The sequence below is a fragment of the Aethalodelphis obliquidens genome, unplaced genomic scaffold, assembly GCF_003676395.1.
Source record: "Aethalodelphis obliquidens isolate GAN/ISIS:26980383/991018 unplaced genomic scaffold, ASM367639v1 scaffold1, whole genome shotgun sequence".
Classification (NCBI taxonomy): domain Eukaryota; kingdom Metazoa; phylum Chordata; class Mammalia; order Artiodactyla; family Delphinidae; genus Aethalodelphis; species Aethalodelphis obliquidens.
The window spans coordinates 324,043-344,641 of record NW_020837945.1 but is presented as its reverse complement, the minus strand read 5'-3'; the positions used below and the strand labels follow the sequence as shown (position 1 = coordinate 344,641).

The 20,599-nt window shown below is 56.6% G+C and overlaps 3 protein-coding genes across 7 annotated transcripts in view; 1 reads left to right on the top strand and 2 right to left on the bottom strand.

Moving 5' to 3' along the window:
* Positions 1 to 886, bottom strand: part of MCM3AP (minichromosome maintenance complex component 3 associated protein) — a 46,298-nt gene extending 45,412 nt beyond the window's left edge. For all 3 annotated transcript variants that reach the window (XM_027127873.1, XM_027127943.1, XM_027128022.1), the window contains exon 1: positions 771 to 886. The gene's annotated coding sequence lies outside the window, so the exon portion shown is untranslated. The remainder of the gene's footprint in view (positions 1 to 770) is intronic.
* On the top strand, positions 821 to 5,300 carry YBEY (ybeY metalloendoribonuclease). 3 transcript variants are annotated; one of them, XM_027128231.1, is made up of 5 exons: positions 821 to 929; positions 1,262 to 1,492; positions 2,489 to 2,617; positions 3,850 to 3,918; positions 4,945 to 5,300. In XM_027128231.1, the coding sequence occupies exons 2-5, from the start codon at positions 1,283 to 1,285 to the stop codon at positions 5,029 to 5,031; spliced, it is 495 nt and encodes a 164-aa protein (XP_026984032.1). In that variant the 5' UTR covers positions 821 to 929; positions 1,262 to 1,282; the 3' UTR covers positions 5,032 to 5,300. The 3 variants fall into 3 exon arrangements, with proteins under 3 accessions (XP_026984032.1, XP_026983928.1, XP_026983982.1); XM_027128127.1 differs by lacking the exon at positions 821 to 929 and adding an exon at positions 1,044 to 1,186 and having other exon boundaries at positions 1,260 to 1,492; XM_027128181.1 differs by lacking the exons at positions 821 to 929; positions 3,850 to 3,918 and adding an exon at positions 1,044 to 1,186 and having other exon boundaries at positions 1,260 to 1,492.
* A 5,409-nt stretch (positions 5,301 to 10,709) lies between these two features.
* Positions 10,710 to 20,599, bottom strand: part of CUNH21orf58 (chromosome unknown C21orf58 homolog) — a gene marked incomplete at its 3' end in the record, with an annotated part of 14,545 nt that continues 4,655 nt past the window's right edge. Inside the window, exons 3-6 of the mRNA XM_027103033.1 lie at positions 19,364 to 19,437; positions 18,393 to 18,557; positions 15,433 to 15,544; positions 10,710 to 10,879 (exon numbers count right to left, since the gene is read on the bottom strand). Coding sequence (XP_026958834.1) covers positions 10,710 to 10,879; positions 15,433 to 15,544; positions 18,393 to 18,557; positions 19,364 to 19,437 — 521 coding nt within the window. The remainder of the gene's footprint in view (positions 10,880 to 15,432; positions 15,545 to 18,392; positions 18,558 to 19,363; positions 19,438 to 20,599) is intronic.

Sequence of the window (20,599 nt, the reverse complement as noted above, 5' to 3'; positions counted from 1 at the left end):
AAAGGGCTAAGTATTCTTATTTTCTGAGAGCCAACTGGTGGGGTTGTTGTGTTTTGTTTTGGTTTGGTTTTGAGTGCGGGGTAGAAGTTGGTACAAATAAATTACTTTGTTACGGAGCTTTAAAGCATGATCGTCTAAAAACAAAAATTCAAAACATTTTACTGAATCGGTAAATTCACGGTAAAACCTCAAATAATAATATGAAAATACATGCCGTTACTCTTTTCAACTTAAAGACAGGAGGTTTCTGATGTCTTTCAATCTCGACAGCCAGAGAATTAGAATGCAACACTGTTAAAACATTAGTGTTTCAGTGTTTCCTCCCGTCTAATTTTTCTCCGAGTAACCAGAGCTCCAAATACTCTTTCCAGACAAAGAAATAATTTGCGTTTTTACACGCGGGCGATTACCCCCAGGAGCTAGCTTGAAGAACAAGAGTGCTCACGCAGAGGCTGCCCCACCCCAGACCGCCGAGGGACAGGGGCACCGGTGCAGCGCAAGCCAAACCTCGGGCGGCGCGGTGGGTGGCCCCGCACCCGCTGTGTTCCCCCCCGCGCCCCCAGTGACCTCCCGGCGCCCCTGGCCCCGCGCCCCTGCCCCCCCCTCCGTTAGCGACACGGGCGCGGCGGCGGGAAAGGGGGAGACCTCCGCCCGCCCAGGCCCCGCGCCGCGCTCAACATCCGGCTCAGGGACGCCGCCGCCCGCCGTCCCACGGCCCCTTGGCGCCGGGCAGGAGCCGCCCGCAAGGACCGCGACAGCCAGAGACTCACCGTTTCACTGCGCGCAGCGAGCAGAAAGCTACGCGGCCCCACTTCCGGTCCGTCCCGCGCCTGGGCCCCGACGCGCCCGGATTCCGCTTTCTGGCCGGGCGGCGGCGGCGGAGCTTCTGGTACGCGGCGTCCAGGCCCGGGCCCGCCGGCTTCCGCCCGGTAAGTTCCTCCTCCCCAAAGAGCGGCGGCGGGCGTTCCCCGCGGGCGGCCCGGAGCCGACGAGGCGCTCTCCGCCCCGCCCCCCCGTGCACTCCTTCACCGTTGGGCCCTTCCTCCCCGCTGCCCCGGTTTCCTAGTGGCTGTTGACGTCTGTCTGGCGCGCCTGCCTCCACAGCGTGTACACGTCCTTCCGAGTTATGGCTTCCTTATGGTGAAAGGCACATTCCATGACGTTTTTCAACGAATTCCGCCAAACAAGATGAATTGAGTGTGTGCGCGCGGGTGTTTCTGCAGAATTTAGGATGGCTTTCTGATTCGTCTGCCTCTTACAGGGCGCAGTGGCTCCGGCCGCGATGAGCTTGGTTGTGAGGAACCTGCAGCGGGCGGTGCCCCTGAGGCGGGCGCGGCTCCGCGAGAAGGTGCAGGCGGTGCGGAGAGCCCTGGGGGTGCAGAGGTTCGACCTGGGGGTCGTCTGTGTCGACAACAGAAAGATTCAGCAGATTAATAGAATCTACAGAGACAAAAATACCCCAACAGATGTGCTTTCCTTTCCATTTTACGAGGTAAAAGCTGTTTTCCTGTTCCTGTCGGGCCTACCTTCCTCTGTAAATCCCTGTTAATTATACCACAGACACGATTTTAAGTTTTACTTTGAAAAATTTCAAATACACACAAAATGAGAGAGTACCGTGTGACCATCCCCTATTGATCAGATCCTATCGCTGGAGGAGGGGAGGTGATTGCCCCCCTGACCCCACGTTCTGTATCAGTGAATTAGAGAGAAAGTGCTTCTGCAGTTTTAAGTGTGACTCAATAATGCGTAGGTATAGACTGAAAACTTTTAAATAACTCTGAGAGTAAAAGGACAGAATTGGGTGACTATCTTAAACAAATCCGTGATATCAGGTCACTACCTATGTTATGTGAATGATCGATTCGAGGCTCCCCACACTGTTCGTAACAGCATAAACTGAGGCAGCCCTTTCGGAAGGCAATCTGGCAGTTTTCCTGAAGTAAATCTTCATTACTGTTTAATCCACTAGTGTCACACCTAAGGAAATAAATGGAAAGAAAATAAAATGTTCAATGTGTAACATAAAAATGTATTGAAGTATCTGCTTATCGTCTTCCCTGATAGGAAGTAAAAATATTAACACCCTAAATATCAAGCCATAGGTGACTGGCTTAGTGTGAACAGGCCTCAACTGAATGCACTGGTCTTTATGGTCTTTTTGTGGGAAAATGAGAAAGATTATTTGTTTAGGACAAAACAACAACTGGAAAAAACAGAAATGTAAGCTTGTATCGATGTGGTGATTTAGCTCCATAGAAGTTAGGCAGCTGGGTGGTTGTGCCTTAGGAAGGATGAGAGAAATGGAAGGTTCATTTGACAGGGTGGGAACATCTTCAGTCAGTCGTGTGCAGTGTCTCTGCCACAGTTCCCAACTTGTCTGCCTTGGGACTAGCGGCACAGGGTCTTTCGGGGTGAAATCTGTAGGCCTGTGGTCGGTTAGTGTTGTGAGGTCGAGTTCTCCAAATGTGCGTTTCCTCATTTTCAGAACCTGAAAGCAGGGGACATTCCGCAGCCTGAGTTTCCAGACGACTATAATTTAGGAGACATCTTCCTGGGAGTGGAGTATATCTTCCAGCACTGCAAAGAGAATGAAGATTACTATGACATCCTGACTGTAAGTGCTGAAATGACAGATCCTGATTGGCAAAGCAAAGGCTGATGTCCTCCATCCAGGCCATGAGAAGAGGTGGAGGCGACACGGGCATACACACCACCGTCCTCATGTAGGACAGAGGTTACTGGGGGAGACCCACAGGCAGGGGCAGCGCCCTCTCACCATCCCTCAGAGAGGAGAGCCTGGGCCGTGGGGTCTACGTGCCCCATGGCACCGCTGGGTGAGGGGAGAGGACAGGGCGCATCTATGTGGATAACTGAAGGGGGAGCCCCAAAAGCGGCCTTGTTCTTAGCTTCACCTCTGGAGATCAGCAGGCTGTGCTGAGCCAGCTCGGACCTGCTGCGCGAGCTTCTTACTGAACTTTCCAAAGCAGGCAGGATTCTGGCCTCCAGGACCTTCAGGTCTGTCTCCTCAGCTTGATGCCACGAAGGGTGGTGGGAGTGTTCTGGAAAGTGGTGTGTGATTGAGTCGTGTTTTAACGTTCCTGTGGGTTCAATTGAGGTGTTTTCCTTTGGCCGAACAGCCACACCCTGAATTACCATCTTTGGGGAGCCTAGTGCTTCCGAGGCTTGAAGCAGAGCTTAGAGCTTCCCAGCGAGACGCCCTGTGCTCAGGCGTCAGGGTGCTGCCAGGAGGAGGGTGTGCTTTCTCCCTGGGAGTTGGGGCAACTGCAGCATAGACAGGACTAGTCAGCACAGGTCTCAGCTCTGGGATCTCTGTGGCCAGCAGCTGTGCACCCCTGGGGGCTCTGGGCTGGGGGGCAGTTGTGGACCTCTTCCACTCCCCCACACCTCCTGAGGATTCTCTTGCCCCCAGCGGAGGGCCAGCCCACACTCCTAGGGCCCTCATCCCCCGGCACAGGGCCAGGCCAAGCCACTGTCCTCCCAGCTGGTGCCCAGGTGCACGTTGGCACCTTCTAACAGCCCGGGGTACCTTCCCCCTTCCCCTGCCCTGGTCCTCCGTGTCTCCACAGCTACCCACCCGTCTGCCCCTTCCCCACCCCAGAGGAGGTCCTGATCTCCACATCCTGCCACGGGCCAGGCCTACTGCCGCTCCCCAGACCCCACCCCTGTGACCTCACCACCTGCCCACAGCCCTGCCTGGGCCTGGAGGAAGCTTCCTAACCTCCCACCAGGCATCCACTGAGCTCTCCCTGACTTCCTGCCCCTACTCCCTGGCTCATGGCTTGGTCCTGACCGCCCCCTGAGGCAGCTTCTTAATTGTTCTGACAGGTGACTGCCACCCACGGGCTCTGTCACCTGCTGGGCTTCACACACAGCACGGAGGCCGAGTGGCAGAAGGTAGGAGCCATCCCCTGTCCCCAGCACACACACAGGGGGCATTGCAGCCTGAGGCCCCAGGAGCCGGGGCTGCACCACCTGCCCCTTGCAGTCAAGTATGAAAACCAAATGGAGAAGCGCAGTGAAATAAGGAACTTATAATGCCTGCTTTATAAAAAAGACAGTGTTTGTCTTAAATATTGGACGCTCTAAATGCTGTTAACTGCATTGTTTATTCACTGTTGAAAGAAAGGTCTGAGGAGAGACACTACATTCCATAAATTCTATAAAATTCAAATGGCTTAAAGTTAAAAACCTTTACAAGAGACAGTGTGATGGTATTTGTCAATGGAAACGGGATCTAGAGCGTGCGGGTGTCTGATCCAGACCTGTTAGGTAAAGTTCTGTTTCCTGGAAGGCTGCCAGTGTTTACTCTGTCTGTGAAGGTCTGTGTTGGTAGATGCACTGTATTGTGTTGTATTAACTCGAATTACATTTGTAATCAGATGGGTTCCCTGAACAGCATAGAAGAAAAGCATTTTTTCCTTAACGAGGTAGTCTCCGGGCAGTGGGCCTCTCCCCGGCCTTCCTAGGCTGCTGGGTCCACACGGGCCACACCCTGGCTCCCCCCCACCCCCACCCCACCCCCGCCCAGCCCTGCTGTGGCCGCCTGGCTCCCCTGCTCAGCCCCACTGCTTCCCACACACAGGCAGCATCTCAGGAAAGCCTCCAGCGGGCTTCCCACCAGCCTGCCCTTTCCCTGGGGGGCCGTCCTCACCCCCGCTCCCGTGCTTTCAGGGCCGGGCCACCCAGTCTGGCCCCTTCTCCTGCGACCCAGGCAGGCGCTCCTCTTCATGCATAGACCACCGCCCCAGCACCTGTTCCCAGCCCCCTGCTGGGGGCAGCACGTCGGTGCTCCCTGTGCACTGGGACCGCGGCCTGCCTTGGGCTGTGTGGGAGGCCCCGGGCCTCGGGGAGGGAACCCCAGGGCCCGAGGAGGCCAGGTCTCTGGGCCAATCTGGACCTGTTTCTGCCCCTTTCTTTCAGATGTACCAGAAGGAGAAGCAGGTTCTCGAGGAGCTGAGCAGGTACACAGGGACCAGGCTTCAGCCCCTGAGCAGGGACCTCTTCTGACCGAAGTGCTGCCGTGTGGAGGGAAAGTGGATCCCCCCCGCCCCGGGCCCCCGGGGTCAGGGCTCCCCGCGCGGAGGTCCCTGCTGGCCACTGCTGTCCTGTGGGGCTGCACAAGTGCCAGCCCTAGCAGGCGCTGAATTCCACGAGTGGAATTTGCCTCTTAAAACCCGAGAGAAGGGCTTCCCTGGTGGCGCAGTGGTTGAGAGTCCGCCTGCCGATGCAGGGGACACGGGTTCGTGCCCCGGTCTGGGAGGATCCCACATGCCGCGGAGCGGCTGGGCCCGTGAGCCATGGCCGCTGGGCCTGCGTGTCCGGAGCCTGCGGAGAGAGCCCACAGCAGTGAGAGGCCCGCGTACCACAAAAAACAAAAACAAAAACAAAAAACATGAGAGAAATTTCCACTCATTTCTTTGTTCAGGACACAGTAGGTGTGTTATTTTCAGTGTTGTAAATAAAATAGTTCCAAGTGCTCAGGATGCAGAGGTGGGGCGTGTCGGCCACCTCCTCCCTGGGGCTCTGCCTTTGACAAAGAGGCATCTCCCACGTCTGTATCCCTTCAGGACAAATCAAGCAGCCCAGGTGGGCCTGCCCCCACTTCCTGTTGGAATCCTGCTGGATTCGGTCCCATCCAATTCTCAGGAGCGCTGGGGCCTGGAGCCTTTGCTTGGTGCCTCTGCAAGGTGAGGGACAAGGCTGACCCTCGAGGTGGCTGCAGGGCCAGGCCTACCCACCGCAGGGCACCCTCAGCACGCCTCCTGCCATCACCCACCCCTACCCATCGGTCGCGGTCAGGCAGTTGCTCACAGACTGTGCTTGAGTCCTTTGCCGTGGCCCCGGCATGGCAGAGCTCCGACTGCCATGTCCCATCCTCCTGTAGGAAAGCCTCCCTCCTGTCAGTATATCCTGCCGTGTGAATATGAAAATAAACCCAGGAGTTTACCCCAGAGCTTTATCCAGAGCTGTGCACAAGCTTCGGGCATCACGGGTGGAAGCAGATCTGGAAGGGGTGGGCGCCGAGCCAACCCGGGGCCTGCAAGCACTGACCACAGTGCCACAGACCCTCCAAGGAGCTCTGAACTGGTCATGGCGATAAAACACAGCCTCTCGGGGACCCTGAAACCCCAAGTACTATGATTCTAAGAATTTGGTTTCTCCCATAAATCGATCAGAAACATGAAAACGTGTTTCCCACTGGATTTGTGTCCTGAGCCTGGACTTTCCCTGGCTCTCGGGAACACGGGCCCTGTCATGTTCCTGAATCATTGGCCACGTGACCTATTTGTCGTCAGTTAAGCTCCTTCTCGGTTTAAAGTCTAACATGGCAAAGACCAAAGCTAACCCCACAAAGCTCTCCCCAGGCCTTTTTAAGGGACTGAAGGGGTCCTGAGACCCACTGGTCCTATCAGCGAGTATTTGGAGGTCACCACCTGCCATTGGAGCTGACCCTCCAGAACCTCTGGTCATGTCCGGAACACAGGCAGGTTTTCTCCTGGGCACGGGCCTGAGCAGAATTGCTGGGAGCTGGAGGCGGGAGGTCCAGCTTTATAGCTGATGCCTATGAGTGTTTCCCCAGGGCTGGATGGTTTGTCCCCACCAGCAGCCGTAGTAGTGGCCCCCAGGTCCTGCTACCTGGTGTCAGGTACCGAGCAACCTGCGTGTGCCCTGACCCTCTGCTTGGATGGTGTCCACATGTGCACTGTGGCCATCCTGCATTTCTCTTGTCACCAGTGACCCTCTCCATCGGCATCCCCTCCACCAGAAGGGTGACTGGTCAGGTCTTATTGCCCATTCTCTACTGGTTTTTCTTTTTTCTTATTAATTCTGGGGTGTTTTTATATATGGTTGAAAACATGCCTTGAATTTTAGTACAGAATACGACCTGAATCTGAGAGAAGGCCGCCCCACGGTCTGTCAGCAGCCGTGCCGTCTGCCCACCCCGCCCGGGCACGTGCTGTCACGTCCCAGAGCTTCCTGCAAACCCAGCATTGCCAGAGCAGGGCTCCTGCTCTGGGTGTCGCTGGCATCCCCAGCCCTTTACTGTCCTAAGTGTGTTCTAGATTCAGCTCCCAAGGCCGTGACGCCCTGGAGGTGCTGTGCCAGGTCCGCAGGCCGCTGAGCACGTGCAGCGCCTCTCGCTTCGTGTCCTCGACATCTTGCTGAGGGGGCCCCCGCCAGCAGCCCCGCCAGGGTGCCAGGCATAGCTGGTCAAAGGAAGTTTTCTCCCAACACTTGCCACTAAGTGCCAGGAGCCAGTGCAGCCCCCACAGGCGGAGGGCAGGCCCACAAGACTGCCCCCCACTCTAGCCCAGGGGACCCACTGTCCAGCGCCGCCAGAAGCCAGGGCTTCCCACAGCCCCCGCCTCTGGTTCAGTAATTTGCTAGAATGGCCCACAGAACTCAGGGAGACACGGGTTTCTTACAAGGGACACAGATGGACAGCCAGATGGAGGCGTCCATAGGGTGACATCTGGGGGCTTATGTCCCCGTGGAGCTGGGGTGCACCCCCCAGATGTGTTCACCAGCCTCATCTTCTAGTGGTTTTGTGGAGGCTCTGCTAGGGTGGCGGGGCTTGATTAAATCGCTGGCCTCTGCTGATTGGCTCAGCCTCCAGCCCCTCCCCTCCCTGAGGTTGGGGGCGGGGCCTGAGTTCCAGCCTCTCATCAGGGCTGGCTTCTCCGGCGACGAGGCCCATCTGAAGCTCTCCAGCGCCCGAGTCACCTCGTTAGCACAGTCGCAGGAATCCAAAGGTTTTACGAGCTCTGTGCCAGGAACCAGGACAAAACCAGATGGCCATGTCGTCTTATGCTGCGGTATCACGCCATGCCACCACTGTACTCCCGGCACCCGGGCCCCAGAACCCGCCTCCCTCACTCCCAGGGCCTGCTCAGAGCTCTTCGGCTTCCCCAGGTTGGCATGCCTCGGGGTGCTTTCCCGCCCGGGCCCTCCTCAGCAGTGACCGCCCCTCCTGCAGGCCCCCCAATGGTGGCCTTGCCGGGCTTTTCCCGGCACCGGACTCTCCCGGACTCAGGAACATGTTTCCTTCAACCCGGTTGACCCAGCAACGCCAGGTGTGCGGTCGTAGGAAACATGTATGTTGGTATCTGCCCCTGGCTCCTGACGTGGGGCTCCTCATAAATTCCCAAGTGACAGGAGCACCAGGAGCCCCTTTTGTCCTAATGAGGTGACTCTGGGCGGCTCCTGGGTGGAGGCTGGTCGCCGGGAAGACCGAGCCAGGATGAGAACCTTGGAGCTTACAGCGCCGCCCCACGCCCATTCTCCAGAGTAGGGAGGGGACTAGAGATGGAGGTGCCCGTGGATCAGGCCTGCGTGCAGCCCCCACAGCATAAGGCTCGGGGGGGCCAGGTCGGCAGACACAGCCGCATACCAGGAGGGTGACACACCCCACTCCACGGGGACACAGGTGGCAGCCTGGATTTGTGACTGAGCCCTTAACCCGTGGGATCCGACACCATCTCCCGGTGGGTGGTGTCAGAACTGGACTGTAGGACACCCATGCGGGGGTCACAGAGGACTGCTTGATGTGGGGAAACCCCACACATTTGGTGACGGAAGTGAAATGTTCTGTGTGAAAGTAAAGGACACTCACAGGTGAGAAAGACATAGGAGGGAAGGCGGGGCTTTCCTGACTTGGGAGGTAAACAAAACTGAGTTTTTCCAATTTACCAGACCATCCAAACATGGTGAACTTCTGTCCAATCTCTTCCCTCTATTGAGTTAACAATTACGTTGAGAAATAAAACCAAAGGGAAAAGCCATGTTAGAAAACGTCAAACTGAATGGGAATTCCCTGGTGCCCATTCCCCGCCCCCTGCAGGCCGCGCAGTGCTGGGGGAGAAAGAAAGAAAGAAAACATCAACATGAAAATCAGGAAATCGGCTCAGACGTTTAACTGCACATTTAAGAAGACAGCGGCGTCTGTCGTCTGTGGAGACGAGCTGCACTCAGGCACGCAGGCCCTGGCCCTCTCCTCGCTGGGCAGCTGCACGGGGCCGAGGTCAGCCCAGGGGCGCCTGTGTGCGCCAAAGGGCAATTCCAAGGTCATCTCCCTTCCTCTGACGACCCTTCTGGCAACTGCGAGGGTCTAAAGATGTAAGGCTGGAGCAGGGGTCCTGCTCGAGTGGAACTTGGGGAAAGAGACCATTTATCCCAAAAGGGGCCGATGAAAACACGCGTAATACTTGAAAATGACACTTGCGAGAAAATTATATTAAAGCAGCCAGGAAGCATAATTCCACCAGAGAAAATAAAAGAGGGGCAGAGAGTGGAGTAAAGGTAACTCGTCCCGTGGGGAGAATCCAGCCAGAGGCAGATGGAAGACAGCGCTGCCTCGGCCCAGCCTCCAGTGCTCGGCTTCAGGAGGAGAGGCTACGTGAGTGAACCGGCCTGCAGCTCTGCCCTCACACAGACACACCAGGCACATGTCCTGCGGCTGCTCCCTTGCTGTGAGGAGCCGGGGCCTCTGCCCTGGGCCGCAGGGCACCACGAGTGGCACTCTGCTCGTGGCGTTTCCCCCAGGAAGGTTCAAGGTTCGTGTGGCTACCTCAGTCGACCTTTCCTCTCCTGGCTCCTGAGCCGTGTCTCCTCGTGACCCTCCCCCCCCCGCATCCAGGGCCGCGGCTGCCCACCCCCTGGGGGAGCACGAGGCCCTGCCGCTTACCCGAGCCCGCGGTGGGGTCACAGGCCTGGAGCCTGTGTGGGCAGGACGCCGTCGGACACAGCCCTAGAGGAAGGAGGGTGTCTCTGGATGCAGCTGGCTCACAGACACCACGCCCAGGTGGGTCTCGCCGCCAGGGCTCCGTGGGGGCCCTCACAGCCGGGCTTATGCTGGGCCCTCCCCTGCTGGGCTGGACAAATGACCCAAGCCTCGGGCAGCTCCCCTGGGAGGAGGGCATGGGGTCCACACCCAGCCGTGGCAGCTAGGACTGAGGCTGCCAGGGTTACCTCCCACCCCCGCCACACCCCTCCCTCGGGAGTTGGCAAGGCCTCCCCAGGCTCCTGCTGCAGCTACAGGCCTGACAGAGGGTGAGGAGGGCCGACCCAGGCCCTGGGGTCCTCCCACCCCGCAGGCCCAGGAGGCTGGCCGGGAGCCCAGCCTGGACTTACGTGCCAAGGGCGGCCACTGAGGGATGGGCCACGTGCCACACGGTGGGCAGGAAGCTGGCAGCAGGAGGGAAGGCAGTGGCGGAGACCACCGGGGGCCACGTGGAGTAACCCGCCGGGGAGCCAGGAGTGGGGCTGGCCTGCAGCGGGGCTGGGGGCGCGTAGTGGTGATGGTGGCACACAGAGGGCGGCTTCTGCCTCTTGGCTCGCAGGACGGCGGGGCAAGCCCACTGCGGGTCCTCAGCATGACACACACCAGGGCGTTTCAGCGGGACCCCGGCTGCTCCTGGGCTCCCCTCCCCTCCACGTGGTTCCTGACTCAGGATGGGGTCAGGGTCAGAGCAGCGGTGGGCAGGGGTCCAGGAGGGCAGGAGGGTGGGGGGCAGGCTCCAGCAGAGCTCATCTGGCTCAAGGGGGCCGCTGTCTGGGCCCTGAACTGGGCAACCCGTTCCTCATCTGGGTGGGACTGGGGGGCGCTTGGGAGCTTCAAGCTGGAGCACAGAGCTGGAGCCAGAAATGTGTTTTTCAAAGCTACAGAGGTGCGTGGATTTCCAGAGGAAGAGCCACCAGGTCCTCTGGTCTTGGTTTGGGTGTGTGGCGCCTACCTGTGGGGGGAGGCGCAGGGGGGCGGGCGCGAGTGCTGATGGGGGCAGGGCTCTGAGCATCAGGTTCTGCATGAGGATCTGGTGCATCTGTGCGCTCTGCATCAGCATCATCTCCACCATGTCTGAGGGAGGGCACGGAGGGCTGGGTCACGCACGGCCGGCCGCCGGTGACCGGGCCGCTCCTGGAGCGGAACGCAGGTGAAGCAGACACAGAGCTCTACGAGCAGGCGTGGAGGCCTGTGGGTCTGCGGGTCCCGGGCTGTGTGCTCAGACGCGTCCTTTTGAACCCTACTGACGGTGGAGCCTTCTTGCCACTGGATTCCTCTCGTCCGTCCGCTGGGCTGCGTGGTGGCCCCGACGGTATCCGCATGCTAATCCCCAGGACCTCTGAATGTGGTCTGATTTGGAAAAGGGTCTTTGCAGGTATGATAAGGATCTTGAGATGAAATCAGCCAGGGGAGCCCTAAACCCAAGGCCAGTGTCTTCCTGAGCGAGAGGCAGACGGAGCTCTGAGACAGAAGAGGGGGCAAGACGCAGAGGCGGCGGGCGGAGGCTGGAGGGGCGCCCGGAGCCCCAGGAGGTGGAGGGGCAGGAAGGCCCCTCCCCGGGACCTGCCGCACCTTGAGTTTGGAGTTCAGCCTCCAGACTGGGAGCAGACACAGTCCTGTCATTTTAGGCCACCGGCTTGTGGCGCTTTGTCGCAGCCACCCCAGGAAGCTAATATATTCACCAACTCGGGACACTAGGAAACGCTAATTTTGGTCAGTGTGGGACATAAATGTTGCTTCTTTCCACAGCAGCTAGGCCCTGGAAATTAGGTAGCCCTCCAGGCTCTGTTGGCCTCACCGAAGGAAAGCGAGCCTCTAAGGACCACTCAGACTTGCAGCCAAGCAGATGGGGCCTCCGGGCCTGGGCTGGGGCTCCCGCGCGCGGCGCTTTGGAGCTGGGCTGCAGCAGACGGCCTCCCCCTCAGGCTGCGCTCCCGGACCTCCCTGCAGGTGTGGACTTACCAAGCCTCCACAATCATGCGGGCCAAGTCCTTAAAGCACGTCCTTCTCGCTGTATTACACACCCTGCTGGTTCTGTTTCTCTGCAGAGCCCTGACTGGCACAGATGGCGCAGGGCCAGGGGGCTCTGGGGAAGGGGCCAGAGCCAGACTGCTAGTGCAGAAGCTGAGTCTGGCAGCCCCACAGGGGGCAAAGGCCCTTGAGGAGACCCACGTGGGTCGGGGCTTGGGAAGCCCCGCCCACAGTGAGCCCTCTGAGAGGGAGCCCTCCCCATCCGCCCCGCAGGGCCCCCCCCCCCCAGTAAAATCGCGCATGAAAAGATTAGTCGGCGGATGTGGGGGTAGAGAAGTGGACCCACATCTACAGCCTCACCACCAGGGCACACGTCAGTGCAGTGGGCAAACAGTCTTCAATAAAGGGCAGGGGGTCAAATAAAGGGCAGGGTATACACGGCAAAAATAATAGCATTGATCCCTAATTCACAACACACACAAAAATCCATTGCAGGTGGATCGTACATCTAAATGTGAAAGGCAAACAGAGCCCCAGAAGAAAATACAGAAGAACGTCTTCCTGACCTTGACGGGTAAAGACTTCTTAAACAGGACATAAAAGGTACCAACCATAAAGAGTAAAGCCTGAAAAACTGAACTTCACTAAAATTAAGAACTTCTTTTTATCCAGAGACACACACTATGAAGAGAGTGGAAGGGCCACAAAAAGGACTTGCTGTTTGCAATACATATGTCAAAATGACCCATTTTTAGAATACATAAAGAATTCCTAGAAATCAATAAGAGAGGCAGAAAACCGGAAAGAAAAATGGGCAAAATACTTGAATGGGAACTTCACAAAAAAGCATATTCAAGTGGCCAAAAATATATGAAAAGGTGAAGTGCAAATTAAAACCAGAAGAAGCTACCATGGCCTGCCCACCAGATTGGTGAAAATGAAAAATTCTGAAAACATCAAGTGTTGGTAAGTTGCTGTGGGCAACCGAAATTCTCCTCCCCTCCTGTGGGGTGCACATGGGTCCAGGCACTTTGGAAAACTGTCTGGCAGTATTTCCTAAGCAGCCATCCCATCCCCGGGTGTGTGCCCCACAGACACGAGCACGTCCATTCACCAGAAGGCACGCAGAGAAGCACAGCGGCAACAGCCCAGCTGCGCAGAAACGGAACGCCCAACCCCCCAAATGGGCCCACAGTCTGAGGGACTGAATAGCGTGGTGGCTAAAGAATGGCCCCAGCGATGCCCACATCCTGATCCCAGAACCTGCGAATGTGTTCCGTTACACAGCGAAAGGGACTTGCAGATGTAACGAAGTTAAGAATCTTGAGATGGGATGGAAGCGACCGGAGTCTCCGCCCACGGACGAAGGGATAAGTAAAATGGGGTCCAGCCACACAGTGGGATATTACTCAGCCTTAAAAAGGCAGGATGCTCTGACACAGGCTACAACATGGATGAACCTTGAGGACATTATGCTCGGTGACATAAGCCAGACACACAAAGACAAGTACTGTGTGCTTCCACTCTTATGAGGCATGTAGCCCAATCAAAATCAAGAAGGTGGAACACAGACTGGTGGGCGCAAGGGGCTGGGGGAGGGGGATGGGAAGCTGTTCACTGGGGACAGAGTTTCAGTTTTACACGACGGAAAATTCTAAAGATCTGTTGCACAACAATGTTGAATATAGTTAGCACGACTTAAACATGGTTACGATGGTCAACTTCATGTTACGTGTTTTTTACCACAATTTTTTAAATTAACTTTTGTTAAAAAGGATCTTCAGATAGGGAGATTATCTTGGATTATCCGGGTGGTCCCCATGTTATCACGGGGTCCTTAGAAAGTGTTGGGAGAAAATAACTATCAACCTACACTTGAATATCCAGCAAAACTAGTGTTTAAGAACAAGGGGAAATAAAAAGAAAGTGAACACTAAGGCAGCTTCAAAAGCCTGTCCTGCAGGACCTTGTAAAAGACTTGTTCCCAGATGATAGGAAGGGATTCCAGGAGGACAGTCTGAGATACAATAAAGGGTGAGTTAATTCAAATGTATTTGCTGTATGACGTTATACCAGTGTCTTTTCTGTGAAGTTTTCCAAAAAGGTAGAACTGACATGGAGAGCAGTCGCGGGGAGTGGGGTGGAGTGGAGCTCCAGAAGCCGCGTATCTACTTCATAGGAAGCAGCCCAGCAGTTCTCCAAAGGGGTTGTTGTAGTACATTGGAGAGTCCCTATTTTTACATTCAAATATTTGACCCACTTGGAATTTGTTTTGGTATAATGAGTGGGGTAAGGAACGTGACTTGACTTTTCTGAATAACTAGCTACTTACTGACTGTTTCATTTTTACCAGTGATTTTAAATGCACTTTTTAAAGGCACACAGACACTTGCGCGCACGTGCGCGCGTGTGCGCACACACACACACACACACACACACGCACAGGGTATGCTGGGTTCACCTCTAGAGCCTGACAGTCACTAAAGTTCATCTGGAAAAACCAGGGAGGGTGGTGAGGAGAGACCAGCGGGCTGTCCTCTCTGCACCTCCAGGCCACCTTCCTGTGTGTCACGGTGAGAACGGTCCCCCTGGGGAGCTGCAGGCCGCCATGGACCAGGCCTGACGTGTAGCACGTACACAGTGGTGCTACAGTGCCGGCGACAGAGTTGAGAACACTCATCAGGTGATTCTACACACAAGTCTGCCTCGGACTCTCAATACCTCCCATCGTCAGGAAAACGCAAACTACAACCCCAGCGACCGACTACCACCCCTGCTAACACGGCTGCCCGCACCACGTGCAGGTGAGGGTGTCGAGGAACTGGACCTCTCACACATGGCAGTTTTAAGCACACACCTGCCATGATTCAGCCGTCCCAGTCCTAGATATTTACCCAGGAGAAATAAAAATGTACATCCAGGCTCAGACGTGAGTGTCCATGGAGCTTTTGTGGTGATAACCAAAACTAGAAACGACCCAAGTGTTCATCGACAGGTGAAAGGATAGCAAACCAGTCCATCCTCACAATGTAAGCTCACTGGGCAATTTCAAGGAGCCATGGTTTGCTACGCCCAACAAGAGCGATGAGTCTGAAAACAGTGCCACTGAGTGAAAGAAGCCACACAGGAAAGAGTGCATACTGTGTGATTCCACTCATACAAAAATCTAGGAGACGCAAACTGATGCAGAGTGACGAAGCAGCTAGGACGGCGGGAAAAGGTGCCTGAGGTGATGCCGTGTGTTCACTGCCTTGATTTAGTGATGGGTTCACAGGTGTGTACAGGTGTCAATACTATCAAATTGTACACTTTAACGGTGTGCAATTTATTCTATGTCACCTCAATAGAGCTGTTCTAAAATTCAAGTATTTAAAAGTTACTTAAAGAGAAAAAGCAGTTTAACCAAGGGTTTTTTGAAGCTAATCACTGGATGAGTTGGGCTGGAACACAGTTCTTTCAAATCTGAGTCCAAGCTTCTTCCGTCAGGGATATCTATCAGTAAGGATTTTTCAAAGTGAAATTATTTTCATGTTGGTAAATACATAGCTTCAGTTGAGTAGTCAAAAGCTGGCCCTAAAACACTACCCGGCTTACAAAACTATTTTTTCAGTAGAGAATTGCATAAACCCGTGACAACATTCGTTATGAACACTTACCTTCCTTGACGCTTCCTGACTGCTGAGTGGGGAAGGCCTGGGGAGGGGGGATCTGTGCGATGAGTGGCTGCTGAGGCAGCTGCTGGATGATGGTGGTGGGAGGTGGGGGTGCCTAGAAGAGCCAGACGACCCATTACCTGAATGTGCCCCGGGAATAGTGACCTACAGAACCACCCACCACCCATCCACCCACCATCCACCCATCAATCCATCCATCCAACATCCACCCACTGTCCACCCATCAATCCATCCCCCATCCATCCATCCATCCACCCATCCATCCATCCATTCATCCACCATCCACCCATCAATCCATCCATCCAACATCCACACACCATCCATCCATCCATCCACCATCCATGCCCCCATCCATCCATCCATTCATCCACCCACCATCCACCCATCCATCCATCCCCCCATCCAACCATCCATCCATCCATCCATCCATCCATCCATCCACTATCCATCCACCCACCATTCATCTACCATCCATCCACCCATCCACCCATCCATCCATCCACCATCCATCCATCCATCAATACACCCATCCAGGGGCTTCCCTGGTGGTGCAGTGGTTGAGAATCTGCCTGCCAATGCAGGGGACACGGGTTTGAGCCCTGGTCTGGGAAGATCCCACATGCCACGGAGCAACTAGGCCCGTGAGCCACAACTACTGAGCCTGCGCATCTAGAGCCTGTGCTCCGCAACGAGAGGCCGCGACAGTGAGAGGCCCACGTACTGCAGTGAAAAGCGGCCCCTACTCGCCGCAACTAGAGAAAGCCCTCGCACAGAAACGAAGACCCAACGCAGCCAAAAATAAATAAATAAATTAATTAATTAAATTTTAAAAAAATACACTCATCCATCCACCAGCCATCCATGGGGGACTTTAAATGAGAAACCCTAGAGGTTAAACAGATGCCTGAATAGATAAATATTTGAGTCTGGGTGTCACTTAGGACATGGAATGTTATGGGCTGAATGTTTGTTCCCCCACAAATTCACATGTTGAAGCCCTAACCTCCAAAGTGACTACATTTGGAGATGAGGCCTATGAGGAGGTGATAAAGGGAACGAGGTCGTAAGAGTGGGGCTCTAGTCTGATAGGGCTGGTGTCCTTGTAAGAAGAGAAAGAGACACCAGAAGCTGTCTGCCTCGTGAGGATACAGTGAGAAGGCGGCCACCCACCAGCCAGCAGAGCACGCTCACGAGAACTGCATTGGCTGGCACCTTCATCTGGGACGCCCAGCCTCCAGATGGTGAGAAGGTAAACGTCTGATGTTTAAGTGCCCAGACTGTGCTATTTTGTAGTGGAGCCCAAGCTGAGTAAGACATGGCGTTTTTCATGTTTCCCACGTTTCCTGGATTTAGTGGGCTAAGCTCATCCCTGCTTCCATTGACTCTGCTTTAATAGAGGCATCCAAGGATCTTGGCATGGAAATACCCTCTGGCTTCCCTCCTGAGTTAAAATAAACGCACAAAAATTTGGGGCACACACCAGGCGTTGATTTCTATTTTAATCCCCTGCCCTGTCCCTTCTCTCTCAGTTCACGGAAAGGATGGCATGGACCAGGGTTGGCAAACTTCCTGTAAAGGGCTGGACAGTGTATTGTTCCCGCTTTGTGGCCACATGGCTTTAGTTGTAACTGCTCACATCTGCCTTTGTAGCTGGAAAGCAGCCCCAGACATGTAAGCACTTATGAACCCTGAGATGCGTGTTTCATATCATTTTCATGTGTTACAAACTATCATTCTTCCCCTGATTCTTTCCCAAACATTTAAAAGTGTACCACCCCTCTCAGTTCACAGGTCCTACTGACACAGGTGGCAGCCAGCTTTGGCCTGTAGCCACAGTCGGCCACCCCCCACAGGCCACCCCCCGCCCTGCACAGACCAGCAGGCAGTCACAGCGGTGGTGCTCTCGCGGCAGAGGGGACCTCCTACCCCAGAGTCTCTGGGACATTCATCCTAGCCACCAAGGCCCCTGCCTGCTCTCGTGGTGTCATTGGGGCTGAGACTGAAACACCCAAGCATGACTGGGCCTGAGGAACTGCAGTAAGTATGCGCACGTTGGGACTGGGGGAGCCTCCTGAACCTACACCCTCACCCCACCATTCCTGGGGCAAAGGGGGCTCTGGGGGCTCTGCTGGCACGCCCCTTCCCTCTCTGTTCCCTCCACGTCGGCTGCCAGGTCCCCTCCCAGAGGATAAACGCCCTCCAGGTCATGGACCCAGCCTGTGGGCATCACCAACCTCCCTAGCCAGCCGATCCAGAACCTTCTCAACTTGGCCCCACCCACCTCCTGCCTGGTCTTCTCCTCATGCACTCAACCCCCGAGGCCACAGCCCGCCAGGCCCCAGCTGCCACGCCTCCTTGCTCTGGGCATCCAGCTGCCCCCGATACGATCCCTTTTGCTTAAGAAAGTCAGAGCTGCTTTCCATCGCTTGTAACCCAGGATGCTGAATGCAGGCGTGAGGCTCTCAGAAGTGGAACAGTCTTCCACCTTTTACAATTCTGCCCTGGAGACTAGGGGCTAAGCTTCCCCAGTCATTATGAAGTTTGGGAAAGGAGCTGACACACTTCTTCCCCAAATTCAGGCCCTCCTGATACTGAAACCTCCTAATACTTCTGCTCCTAGTGCAAAGGTTAGGACGTGGGGCGGAGCTGGGACCCCAGCCTCTCACCTGTAATGAGATAAGCACCCCCTACCCCCAGCCAGTTCTCAGGGCACCTGTGAGGCCTGATGACACACATTAGCCCCGACAGAGCCAGACACGGAATGCAGCCACGGCCGCCGCTCAGCCCACGGCCCCTTCCGCGCACTTCCCTGAGGTGCTGAAAGAGGCGAGAGACGGAGGTGTGGAGACACCGCCATCCCTGCTTAGGTGAGAGGTCTCTGGGGGCATGGCACCCTCCCTGCATTGGTTCTGCCCCCCAGATTCACCGCGAGGAAGACTTACTGGGTGTTGGGTGATCTGCGGTGGGTCCGGGGTGGGTGGGGCCGGGGAGACAGCGGGGTGGACACCCACAGGGGGCACCTCTGGGGGCAGCACTGACCCACGGGCTCCTCCGTCCAGCCCCCTCCAGGCGCGGGCCCGGGAGGCCTCTTCCAGGAGGTGCTGTTCCTGTAACGCCAAAGCAGAGCCCGTGCTTGGAGGCAGGGAGCTGTGACAGCCGGAGCGGGCTGGCGTGTCCCAGGCCCTCACCCCGCCTGGCACGACAGCGCCAGCTCACAGGCGTGTGGCCCCCGCAGTGGGGGAGCGGCCCCAGGACCACCTGCTACCCCCGTGCACCAGGCTCCCTCCCACCCCACCCGGGCGCATGATCAGATGGTAGGCCCAGGGCGCAGCTGGGTCAGAGTTGGAGCCAGGCCCTGGAGGCAAAGCCTGAAGGCCCTTGCCTGGTGCACACGGGAGAAATTGACCCCGAACGACTTTTTCCAGCCTATAGAGGATATTCTGTCTCTCCAGCATGCTTCCAGGTCGACTTCACCACAAAGCAGTGAGTTTATCACAACTATCGTTTGGACCCGAACGCACCCCTTCCCATGGTCATTCCCTGCTGCTGGTGCCTCTGGTTTGGACGAAGCCCTGGTCATCTTGGAATCCCACTTCCAGGGGAACCGGACCCTTCACGCGGCACTTCCACCTCTGATCATGTGCAAACAGAGCAGTTTTTTTCAGCTAACAGCCCCCTGTGAGAGCCCAGCCTACAGGTGAGTTCTCCTCTCTCCCTGGAGTCCGTGATCGGGGATGACGCCCCTCAGCTGCTCACGGCCCATCAGCTGTCCGCCCCCAAGTCGCAAACGGCAGAACCAGCACGGGTTCCAGAAGGGCCCCCACCTCCACTGGCCCGTGTTTGCTCTGAGCTCAGGCCGCAGTCTCAGCTGCAGAGAGCTCGGGCCAAGGCTCCCTGTGGCCACGTGGCCTACCCAGAGTCTCTGCAGAAGGTCCTTCCTCATCCTCAGAGCGCTCCGCAGGGCGGCCTCTGGCCCGTCCTCATTTCCTGGAGGGAAGCGCGTGCTTCAGGGCTCAGCACTGCAGACCCCGGCAGCTCCCACTCCGGGACCTGCACGCCTGTCCCAGAGAAGGAGGGAGGTGCCTGGGGACGGAGCTTGGGGGGCTGCCCTGTGGGGATTACGTGGGCAATGGTGGGGGGCATGCGGGGAGCTCAGTCTCTCAGGGGGGTCTATCTTACTCCTGGACAGGAGCCGGAAGTTGCAGAGTGAGGATTTCCCCTGGGGCCCGAGCACCACGTTGCTCCTGCACCTTTGCCGGGAAGTCCCGCGGGCTCCACGGGGCGCGGTGAGAGGAAGGAGGCCCTCACGGGATGGGGCTGAGAGCCCAGCCTCCCATCACCTGGAGCCACCCCGCAGCCCCAAGCTGCCTGGAGGCTGGCGTGTTCCACGGAGCCTCAGGGAACGGTTCCTGCAGCGTCCTGGACACCATGCCTCTGGTGGTCCCTGAGCTCCTTTCCTCTGGGTGCACGGGCCTGCCCCTCCCCCCAGGCCTGCCGCCTCCCCCTAGAGCTGGCGATGCCCGGGCTGCCTGTCCTCTGGGGTCCCCACTCCCCCTCCAGGAGTCCCCACTTCCCTGGCCCATTTGTACTGTTCCATGTTCTGAGCTTGTCCTTGGTCATGTGACCTGGTTTGGGATTTTTTTTCTATCTGGATTTGGGCCCTGGGCTCTGTCTGCTGCACTTGGGAGCTGCCTGGAACCCCCGCAGCCCAAGGGGCTACGCCACATAGTAAAGAACAAGCAGTGTCTCCCCAGCACCTCGCCTAGATGTCCCTGAGCCCGGAGCCCGTCACCAGGGAAAGCAGTCCTTGCCCTGGGTCCTGTGGCCTAAGCATCTGACCGCCAGCCAGGCTGGGGACGACGGGGCGTCTGGTCTGGGCGCCCGAGGATGCGCAGGCCGACACGGGTGGGGTAGGCCCTCCACACCCACACCGCACAGCGAGCGCAGGGCGACACGGTCTGATGCAGGTGTGGCCACTTGCGATCCAAGCTGGGCAGCCTGGGCTGCTTATCTAACCTCTCTGTGCCTCTAGCGCTCAACTGCGAAACAGGAATGATGAACGTGCCCTCCTGGGTATGCAGGCTGGATGTGATAAGATATGGGTGTGTGTGTGTGTGTGTGTGTGTGTGTGTGTGTGTGTGTGTGTGTG